Consider the following 11917-nt stretch of genomic DNA (forward strand, 5'->3'; position numbering starts at 1 on the left):
ACCAGCAAAATGAGCTACACACAAAACAAGCACAACTTGGAAATCCCAATCAATGATACGCATATAAACGTTGTATAAATACTGACAGCTCCAGAAACTTGGTCATGACGAGAGAGGTTCGTAGGGCAGCAAGTCTACCAAGCGTGATTGAGGCGTCGGCAGCGCCACTCTTGCCAAACACAGCAGTTAGGATCACAGGTAAGAGACTCTCCACAAAGGCATCTACGTCAGCCTCTGTCAGATGCATACTTTCGGAGATTTTACTCTCCCAGGATGGTTCTTTCGGAGGCCTTTGCTCCCTGCACATATAAGGGCATAAGTATGGGAGAGTGCAATAAAAAAAATCGTTTTTGTTCAGGCAAAGTGAACTACAATGATAAAATGCATTGAATTCAAACATACTTTTGAGTATTTCGATGATGAAAAATGTGAATAAATTAAATAAGGGCAAGAAAATTGCTCAAAAGAACAAGAAAGATGTACTGGAGTGTAGGCGACAGCTTACCTGTTAATCCTCTTATTGAAGTAGAGAGTGATCTTGCAGAAGATGTCCAAAATAGTTGATGTCCAGTGGCCAGAATTAGAAGGATGGAGATAAGACTCAACCACACCAATGAACCTACTCAGCTGCTCCTGGCAGCAGCTGCCACCTCCCTGGAGGAGAATACATAAAAAAATGTATAAATATAGTCCAAGAGGAATCAAGAATATAAGAGGAATCTAGAAATTCAAGAATATGAGACCAGTGAAATTATGGCTAATTAAATGCGTTCTCGTTAAATCAGTACATTTTTGGAACAGATGAAAAATTACATTCACATGTTGCAGTAGAAAAGTAACTGGTGTTCAGGGAGCCAGTCTATTATATAAAAAGGAAGCTGAGCTATAATAAGCTAAAAAGCTGAAGACCGTTGAATGTTCTGCACTCGGGTACAACTGTAAAAAGTTTGCCCTAAAACATCTATTATTCTTCAGGCAGCATAAGGTTCACTTTAGGTAATACCAAAACTGACAAGGTTGGCAACGATGAACATGGCGACGTTGGTAGAATCGCAGTGGCGGGCCCCGCTGCCTGCCATGCCTCTGTAGCCAACCGGTAGACCCAGTGACCGCAGCAACTTGGTAGTGATGAAATGTTGTACAAATCTTTACCTTATAGATCTTCTTACTTACCTATCAACTCAAGAGTTACACACGTCTTTATAACCTCTGATAACGATTTATAAAGGGAATAAAATTGAGGAATGAAGCTGTTTTTTCATTTGGCATACACAGCACTTGTTAAAGTGACCAAATTATCTTAAAGGCTCTGAATAGTAATGAAGTTCTCACATATCAACATCTATAAATTTGCTTGATTAATGACAACTAACTGAGCAAACAAAATTAATAGAGAATATTGGCTCTGAGTTAACTATAACATTTTTTATTAAAAGTAACCATACTCACTTTAGTGAAGAACAGGGGCAAATCCTTCTGCCAGTCAATGATGCCTATGTTTCTCCATGCCAAGCGAGACACGATCCCAAAGACATACGCCTCCCAGTATGGGCTGTTTTCAATTTGATCTGCAATGGCATGAATGAAACAAACTTGAATGAATGAATTCATGCTGAAAAGAAAATGAATTTGAACTTAATGACACTAGATGACACACTTCATGCAAAGCTATTTCAAAAATACTAGAAAACAAAGCCAGGATTAGCAGATACACAAACTTGCAGATTTTAATACATGGTTAGGATAGCACTTCATGGCTCTAATATCATTTTATGATTATGAATTTTGTTCAATCAACCTGAAAGCAAGTTGAAGAAAAAATTAGTTGATATATTTATGATATTCGCAAGAGACCAAACAAAGATCGAGTTGTTCACATTGAATTTTGGCTGATTTTTTTCCTAGATAAATGGTGGATACTAAGCAAGATACTTTTTTCTAATTATAGATAAACAAGATTCAAGTGCTTCACAAATGGTAGCTCGACATACCCAATAAGAAGTCTTTCCAAAGTCCAAAATTCGGAAGCTTGCCATGATGTCGGGTGACCACAGGCAAGAACATGTCCAAATATTTCATGGAACGGTTCATTTGCTCATCAAAGGGACAAAGTCTGGGCACAAACTCTTCGAGCAGTTCTTCTGTGGTGCCAGGCGCAAAGTAGGCTCGACAATGACGGATTACAGAATTGATTGTTCCTTCCGTCTGTCTGAGAGCAAAGTTCATATCTATCAACACCAGAATCCTGGCTAAAGTTTCAGCGTTTAAAGACTGAATCAAGTTTCATTCAAACAAGGAATTAAACCAGTTTTTTATTTAGGAATTAGCTACTTACAGTTAGCCTGAACATCTTCGTATATCATCTCTATATCAAGAAAAGAAGGATCTTGTCTCAAAATAAGTTTTTAAAAATAGGATGCAACTATAGGTACATTGTTGAGGCAGAAATTTTTGACTGGAATATATAAGAATCTACAAGAAGCTAGTTATTTTATTATACACTGAAAGATGCACTAACTAAACTAAGTAATACAGTGGGGGGAAATAAATATTCGTACACTTGAAAAATCGTATTTTAATGTATGTAAGTACACAAACTTAACAGGAAAAGTGATTTAAATTATGTATAGAGACGCATAGTATTCATCTGTTGAGCTGAATAAAGGGTATTCAACCAAGTATTAAATTAAAATAATGCGGATTTATTGTTTTGTACGAATACTTTTTTCACCCGAAAAGTGAACATGTTGCATTGTTTTTTGTTGCATTGAGATTTATTTTCTTTTGATAGTATTTTTGAATACTATGCGTCTCTATACATAATTTAAATCACTTTTCCTGTTAAGTTTGTGTACTTACATACATTAAAATACGATTTTTCAAGTGTACGAATATTTATTTCCCCCCACTGTATATATCAGATTTCTTGATTTTCAGATCAATATCATGGATAGTTAATACGTGGACAGATAATAAGCATTGCCTACATATATTTATATGTACACTAACATGGGCACTCGCAGCATTCCTTGCTTTGCCACAGCACAGTGGAAGAAACGGCAGTGGAGCTCGTAAAGAGGTCGCCATTGTAGCTGTATATCGTCAGGCGTGAGCAGTGTGATTTTTCTGGAGAAACAAAAAATTTTAGGAGACAGATTCAAATCTTATGTACAATATTTATGCAATTATTGCTATTATTATTATAATCAAATATTTTTGAATGACATGAAAACATGATGGGTGCAACCTGGATAGGTTTTTAGCATAAAATAAATTTTCTTATCCATTTCTTGTTTCCAAAATAACATCTTTCCTTTTAGAAAATTTTATAACTTGACAATTTTTGCACGACATTGACAGATATATGGGTACATGCATTGTGAAGTTTTTTCTAAGAAAATTCAAAATAAGGGAAGACATTTTGAGCAGATTAGAATCTTCTAAACATCTATGCTGGAATTTAGAAATTCAGCTAACAAGTTGCAAGTTTAGAATGATTGTTAATGTTAGTATTATACTTAACCTGCACAATTGAGGAGGTATATATATATATATATTAGGAAGTTATGCATGCTACAATGCATTTGTTAGATGCAGTGTTCATAAAGTTTCATTCCAAATCAACCTGCCATAGCAGGTTGATTTGGATCAACTATCTAAGAGTTACATAGCTAGCTGTGTGATATACAAACAAGTATTTTAAAGAAAACAAGAAATAAATATACTAGTATTAGAACCTCTTAAGTGATAAGCATTATTACTTGAGCAAAAGCAAGAGAGTTTGACATAAACGAATCACAACTCGGATGACGAGACCAGGTGCCACAATGAGCTCGTAGAGTAGCTCAATGAAAGCCACATGATCCTCTTTGCTGAAACAGTAGCCATACAGCTTGATGAATCTGAAATAAAAAAAATGATAATTACCTAAAAGAACACAATTGTATAAGAGAAAGGCATTTCAACAAGTAGAAGATTCCTCATTAGGTATGATGCTTGTATAGAAACTTGTATAATCATGTTCATGAACCCTCGCTGAATATTTGATTATGAATGCAAGTATAGGTACATAAACTAATTTGACAAAGGACAAGGGGAAATGAAGCAAGAGCTCAAATCTCCTGTGTTACAACTGAGAGATACACAGGCAAATAACCAGGGATCTACGTATATAGACATACCTCAAATAATTATATTGCTAACACTATTATGATTTGTAGCTAAGTTACCAACATCACCTCATAATTATGGTCATTGGAACTATCAATGTGTTGTACATTCATCTGGCTAATACAGAGTTGAAAATTTTGCTTGAATGCAATTTAGATGCTCAAAAAGTTGAGGGTTCAATATAAAAATTGTACTCAGAAACAATTTGAGAGCATCCTAGATTAATCATGTATATGGTATATGAATGTAATTGAAAAATAACTCAAAACATTTCTTCAGAGGTTCTTATTGATATTTAACCATGATAATCCATTATATATATCCTGAACTTGTCACCAACAGCTGGCTCAAAATAGTTTGTCAGCTGTGACCAATCTTTAGTATGTATGACATCCATCCATCTCAAAAGATGATGGTTGTGCACACCTTGTCACTAGACCACCCTCCCCCATCTGGTGCCCTAGGATGGCTGGAGTGTTGCAATGGTACAGGAGGAGCAAGGCGACTCTTTGGTTGCTAAAATTCCACTATGGATCTCGGGTTGGACTGGCCTCAAATATTCTGAGCCAGACAACAGCTTTCCCACCAATTTTTAGAGCTGCTATATTCCAGCTATACAAATTACCTCTATTCTAATAATTGTAGACAAAAATACATAATTGGGCTGCAAAATTTCAGTCACCAGTAGGAAAAGTTCATAAGGGGGTAATTGAGATTATAATACAGGAGGGGTAATTCTAAAATTCTAGTAAAATATTTTCCTTCAATAAATAGCTACTATAGAAAAAAATTAGAAATAACGTCGACCGGGGCTACTCGGGACAATTTCAAACGTTTTTCATTCATAACTTATTACCATGGAACATTTCGTAAACAAGTTTAGGCTCATTTCAAAGGTCTTTGCAAGGGCTATCACATGGCTTCTCCAAAAAAATTCCATATGCTATTTGTAAGGTGCCAGAAGCCAAAAAAAATAGTGTCCCAAGTAGCCCTGTAGAATGGGGCTACTCGGGACACTTGGAATAAAACTTCATTTTAAAACATTTGATGCATGCAGAGTGTACTCATCCATTACTAACAGTACTCTGAAGTCCTCCTCTTTCATTGTAGATGATGTAGAGGTAGAATAAATGACATTTTCTGTGATTTTTACTTGTTTTCCCTTTATTGATATGATATTACCATATACATTAATTACCAGCATTACCACATTACCACCAGCACCAATCGCATTATATGCAATATTACCGTATTATTGATGCATTATTACCATATCCATGAACATGCCATTGAGCATTTACAACAACCTTGTCCACTGCAAGCTTCATATCAGCAGCCCTATAGCATTTTTTCTGTATCTGTAAGCTTACAGGACGGCTTGTAATTTCACACCATTTTAATTGGGTTAAGTGAATTTACTATAAAAAAAAAGATAGTGAAAACATACCTGAAACAGAAAGGAATGTTTTAGTGACAACCATCATATGTTTTGGAGAAATAAATCATAGTTTAGGTCAATTAATTTCATTCTATGATGCCTGGTGCACAATTCTATATATGACATTCTATGCAAAATTTTGTGATGACCGATGACGCACTCATTTTTCAATAAGTGAAATTTTTTCGCTGAGCGAGGTAAATGTAATCAATATTCTTTGTTTTTAATCAATTTTTTCGTAACTGGAGCCTTTGCTAACTGAGGTTCTACTGTAAATGCGTTTTTGGGGGTGTCCCGAATAGCCCCGTGGGGGTGTCCCGAATAGCCCCGTGGGGGTGTCCCGAGTAGCCCCGCCATGCAGAAATGGCCACCATTTTTTTGGGATTGAGGTATGTATATTCCGCAAATAAAGTTTTCATGCTGACACTTGTCTACCACTTTTTTCTAAGCAAAATTTTTTAATATGGCAAATATTTTTTTTACTACAGACCTTAGCAGAAGTAACTTTTCAAAATATTGTTTTTTCATCATTTTTTTAGGAATTTTTCAAAGCTAGTATATGTAGTATTTTTGAACTTCCTTTATATAGTTCTACATATAGGAAAAATGTTGACTTTACACCACTATATTTAGTTTTACAATATTCCAATTAGTTTTGCTACTGAAACAGTTTTATGCCATGTCAGAGGACTGTCCCGAGTTACCCCACCCGTCCCAAGTAGCCCCGGTTGACGGTAGTCTACCATTCAAACTGGGACCAGAGTTCTCCTGCCATTTTTGAAGATGCTCAGGTGAAATAGATTCCTGCTAGATGGATTACCTTCTATCAAATTGTTAATAGGTAAAAGGGTATGTATGAGCCACAATATTCAGACTGTATTAAAAATTTGTTGCTTTGGAGCCACAGGTCTATAGTCATAAATAGGAATATCACTATCCTGACCATCAGGGTGGAATTCTAGAAATGGAAGTTCACTTATAAAAAAGCTTTCCACCCAAGGTGAAATGCTTTCCTTAGATACAGTGCTCTGCCAAGTGCCAGGTGACTGACTATAAATGAAAAGGAGGATCAAAAGTGGACAAACTGTTTCAATTGTACAGTACCTCAGATTTGTTATAAAATTGTTTGATAGATATTTTATATTTTTCTTTTATTTAATGGATTTTTTGAAAATTATCCAGGCTTTTTGTTTGTAATGATCAAATTCAAGTTGAGTACCTATTTAGTTAACCAGTACTGTAGACATATACCATATTTGGGGGCGGGGCTTATGGGCACAACCAATCACAGCTTGAAAGCATCCCCATCAACCAATCAAAGCTAGAAAGCAGATAACATTACAATTCCATTAACCAATCACAGCTGGAAAGCTGGAAGGGGCTAAAATCACAATCCCATCAACCAATCAAAGCTGGAAAGTGATAGGTTATGTATATGATATGATGGACTGAAAGTGGAAAGTTCCTGGCCTTTCCAAGCTTTCAGGTCCTGCTTTCCAATATGCTATGTGTACTGGTTAATTTAATATCCCTCTAGAATTCCACACTGCTGACCATTGGCCTTAATTTGATGATATATTGTTTATTTACAAGCAAGATTATTGAGACTTCTCTAAGAATTGTAGGTATCAACTATTATTTTTTATTTTTTAGCAAGATTTTCAAAAATTTGTGACAAAATGGGTCAATATTCTCATTTGTTTCACAAAAATTATGCCATAAGTCCATACAAAAACAGGTCAAATTGATCACAAGAATAGGCATTTTTGTTCCATTCATGGTTGGTTTCTGTCCAATTTTCTGTCTTCTGTGTTCTGTCTAACACTCTACAGTTAGAAACTATCATACTATCAGATGGTTAATGGTGGCATACTAAATGCCTTCTTAATGAAATGACCATCTACCTATGGAATTTGGGAGCGTGGCAGCCAAAATAGGAGCACTTGCCCTGGAAAAGAAGCTTACTGACTTACTCCCTAGCTTAAATATAAATAAACTAGCTTAAAAAAATAGCTTTGTTAGCAAGTAGATATATTCAAATGTAATATTCATTTTTTAATTTCTAAAATCAACCTATCACTGTACGAGGTAACAGTTTTCAAAAATTTTGTGAAAAATTTTAGACTGGCCTAGGTAGTCCCTGAGCCTGAAGTCCTGAACAGTGAACTAGAGACTAGAGTGACTAGACCAGGCTTTGTAACTTAACAATTGTTGCAACTCAAGCAACAGTAATCCAAATTTAAAATTACAGAATAAAGTGAGTCTATTTACAGCTATAAACTCAGGTTGGATAGAACCAACTTCCAACTCTTACCTGTGCAATCTATATATCCAGGTAAGGCCACCACATTTCAGATCAGAGGCTACAAGTGCTTTTGTTAAATTTAGCTTAATATTTTTCAATTCTTCAACAATTTCAGCATCTAGATGATTCGAGTAGGGCAGCAAATTATTACTCAGATTTCTTCTTTGCGGGATAAAACCCAAGCCTCCTTTTAATTTAATATCTGGCTCAAAGCCATCCTCCATTTCATCACCCCCCATTGAAGAACTAAACTTGAAGTCGTCCAGTTCTTCCCTGTCATCTGAAAGCAAATAGTCACTCAAACATGCTTCTGTCATTGTAGGTGTCTCCCTGATGCAACTAAATTGCGCGTAAAAAAGTAAAAATTTTACCTTGAACTAAAGCGAATTTCCTACGAACGTGCAATGACTAGCAACAAAAAAATAATGTATATACATATAATGAGAACAAGAATTAATCGGTATGTAATTAGGAGCACGTCGATTATAAACAGATATGAGAAGAACATTCATATGCACGACAGCTCTTTTGACCCGTTTCCCTAAATTTACCTATTCAGAAAATTGACGGCTAAATGGAATATTGTTCTAAGAATTTCACGACCCTATTCTTGATGTGCAATGAAATTTATTGCAAACTGAACTTAATGTCCTGCGTTTCTAGTAATCTGACCTTCATTCAAATTTTGCGTTGCCCTCTCGGGCACAATCAATAGTGTTTCTTCGGGTCTGTATTGCTCAGCCATCGGCCTAGAACTAAAGCGCTGCAGAAGTTGTTTCCCTCGCTCTACCTTTTTTAATCACGACACACATGTGAATGGCGTGGGGCTTGAAATGAACGTCATGAACTACCAGGATAAGTAAAATAAGTCTGGAATGATCATCTCAACATGAATTTGCTTCATGTTAACTTACCGAAATCTTCATCGAATGACAATTCCAGGTCATCGTCAAAGATCTCATCTTCTATAGTTGACCAGGACATCTCCGATTGCAGCTCTGATACAGCATTGTCGTCATCACAGGCTTAAAGTGGAAGATTTATTCAATGTTACCCAGAAAAAAAAGACAAGACTGTCATCCACACTTAGGAAGTCACGTTTCAAACAGGGACACCTTTAAACCATGCCTTTAACGGCCAGCAAAAGATCTTGCATCAATGAAAAAATATTGAATGAACGGAGCACAATCGTAAATATTTATTAACTTTGCAGAAATTTTCAAAAATCACATTCAACTGATTTTTTACGAGTCATGTGCGAGACTCTATAACCTAACCGAAAAGAAAATCTAAAGAGCGGTAGCAGCTGGAACTTGAATACTGACAAAATCTGAGGAAATTAACCCTGCATAAAGAAATATTTATTATAATAATAATAATAGCGGTTTCAGCATTTATTAAACCATAGACCTGTCACAGATTCTTAACATCGCAGAACATTCACAGGTTGTTATGGTCTCGAACGCGCAACTCACTGCCCTAAATTTGCTTTGCATAACCTCCCGGCCGCCTTGCCGATTCTGACCAGAAACTGGCGCACAGAGCTGGGATCGAAGCCACACCTCTCTGCTCCAATCCTTGTACTCTAAACCAGATACTCGTTTTGATTGACTCTTATCAGAGATATCGCATGATACTAGAATAAATTAGTCTATTTCCATAATTAGGATATGAAAGGAATGTACGCGTGACATTTGGGTAAACCTGCGTCAGCAGCATCAATTTCTTCTCGCCCCCTGGCTGGCCTTGGGCGCACACCTGTACACTTACAACACATGCGGGAGGATCGAGGCCACACTTGCAACTGCAAAATTAATTACACATCCGAAGCTGTATGAGCGCAACGCATTTGTTTCTATCTAGTTCGTATCGAAACTCGAACCTCTCATCACAAATTTTTTAATCAACTTTTGCTTAGCGATGGTGGGTCGATTGTTTAGCGATAAGAAATCTTCCGAATATACGTTACTTTCAGGAAACTATTTACGAAAAGGAATATAGTTTGATAATGCTTAACGGCTTATTAACATGCAAAGGTAGAGTAGGAGCCAAAAACAATTTGCTAACAGACCCTGTTACCTACGAGTGCTACCTTTCCCCAAAATTTAGCCGCGCAAATATAGTAGTTACTAGTTACTTTTTGCTCTAGAGACGAGATAATTGACAGCAGTTTGGTCAATCTTACGTCAAATAACACTAAGCGTTCGAAAAATTCACTTCGTAATTCACTAACGAAACTATTCCATACGTCTTAGACCTATTCTTCCACGCGGTAAAAGTTTTTCGACTTCCCACAAATGCAACCGTAAATTTCAGCGTTTTTGCCCGAAATTGTCCTACGAAACTTTATTGATGACTGATAAGTAAACAATGGCAATTATAAAGGAAAAATTCTTGCATCTTAAAATGTATACGTACTAAAGATATTTCTAACTATATATTCACTGGAACTCCATTATAGTCTGAGAGTGCTCGCTGAAACTAAACTGATACCTTCACGTAACGTTGTCTTTCGCAACGTACATACGAGAGAAGTGATGGACAGAGCGTCCAACTTCTGAGGGGGTAGCGTTCTGCATCCAGAAGAAAATTCTTCCAACGATTACATTTCCTGATTGGTGATTAATCATCTAAATTTTACAGGTTCAGTTCGAAATTAGAAAACAAAACATATTGTTCATACAAACATTTTATGTTGTATATCATTGTAGCTTGCATATAAAGCAGCATGAGAAACTCGGAAACAGCGAAAGTTTCTGCCTCCCGAGTTTACTATTCTTACAAATGATGGTCAATCACAATTTTTTAGCTTCATAAATAGCCGATTTCACTTACAAATTAAGTCAGGCGATACACAAACTTTCATGCGATTTTATTTCTTCTTCGGATTGAAATAAGACATTTGAAGACATTTTACAAAATATTACAACGAATTTCAAAAATAGGATAAAATACATTCCAAATTCAGTGAGCGTGGAATATCTCGCAAAATACTGAACGTAGCTTGATGAAACTTGGTACACATAATCATTAGAGCCTAACGGTGATGTTTAGCTCGTGACAATTTTTCAAAATTCGCCTTCATTCCTGAGTTATATGAATAAGCTACGTTCAGTATTTTGCGAGATATTCCACGCTCACTGAATTTGGAATCACGGCCGCGAGACCGGCCGTGAGAGAGGCCGCGTTTTTGTCCGAGACGTGCGAGGAGGCCGGGCGCATGGTTGAACTAGTACTAGTAGTATAGTTCAACCATGGCCGGGCGGTTAAGCAAAGCAAAAATTGAAGCAGTGAGTATAGCGCGTTCGAGACCCCAACACGCTGTGAATATTCTGCGATGTTAAGAATCGGCGACAGGCCTACGGCCTAATAAACGCTGAAACCGTTATTCTAAAAATATATGTTATATTATAGGACAGTAGGATTACAATCTTGCAAATCATTTCCGAAAAAAATCTTGAATACATTTTATTTCTTGTAAGGGGAGTTAATGAAAAATATATGTCATTATTTTAAAGAGATTCGATTTGCATCTGAAGCATTGTAACTCTTTATTGATGAAATACGTATTTCTTTACCTGGATCCTCATCCATTGCGTGTTGCGAAATGTCCACCATGACTGAGAGTCTATCAACAGTGGTGACGGCTGCATAAGCTGTTGCGTTTGACGTTTTGGCAACAAAGGAACGTATAGAAGTTCACTTCATGCCTTGCAACTCACTTCTTTGCCACATTAATTTTTTAACTCTTCTAGTTCATCTCTAAAGAATCCTCTGAAAGAAAAAAAAAAACTTTTCTTTGGTACATTTTTTCACAATTGAACGCTACAGTATCTCCTGAATAGCAATCGAAAAATACTTAAAAAATTGCTTGATTTGGTTTGGTGAACTGGTTAGCTTATGCTACTTAGGCCTCGTAAGGTTTTCTTTATTTTTAACTTTGGAATTCCACAACCTATGAGAGTTTTTAGTGATTGTCCTGTAAAAAATTCTGATTACCCACA

The 11917-nt window shown here is 36.3% G+C and overlaps 1 protein-coding gene across 2 annotated transcripts in view; it reads right to left on the bottom strand.

Annotated features, from left to right (window-relative positions):
• LOC108668400 (proteasome activator complex subunit 4A) overlaps positions 1-11637 on the bottom strand; it is a 28054-nt gene extending 16417 nt beyond the window's left edge. Inside the window, exons 1-10 of one of the 2 annotated variants that reach the window (XM_018155615.2) lie at positions 11492-11637; positions 8828-8938; positions 7923-8193; positions 3762-3902; positions 3010-3126; positions 1992-2209; positions 1450-1568; positions 1014-1118; positions 506-654; positions 87-299 (exon numbers count right to left, since the gene is read on the bottom strand). In XM_018155615.2, coding sequence (XP_018011104.2) covers positions 87-299; positions 506-654; positions 1014-1118; positions 1450-1568; positions 1992-2209; positions 3010-3126; positions 3762-3902; positions 7923-8193; positions 8828-8938; positions 11492-11531 — 1484 coding nt within the window. In that variant the 5' untranslated portion in view covers positions 11532-11637. Of the gene's footprint in view, positions 1-86; positions 300-505; positions 655-1013; positions 1119-1449; positions 1569-1991; positions 2210-3009; positions 3127-3761; positions 3903-7922; positions 8194-8585; positions 8684-8827; positions 8939-11491 lie in introns of those variants that run through there. The other variant, XM_018155614.2, reaches the window with a different exon arrangement.
• Positions 11638-11917: the final 280 nt, after the last annotated feature.

Source organism: Hyalella azteca, unplaced genomic scaffold (genome assembly GCF_000764305.2).
Source record: "Hyalella azteca isolate HAZT.00-mixed unplaced genomic scaffold, Hazt_2.0.2 contig5025, whole genome shotgun sequence".
NCBI classification, from domain to species: Eukaryota; Metazoa; Arthropoda; class Malacostraca; order Amphipoda; family Hyalellidae; genus Hyalella; species Hyalella azteca.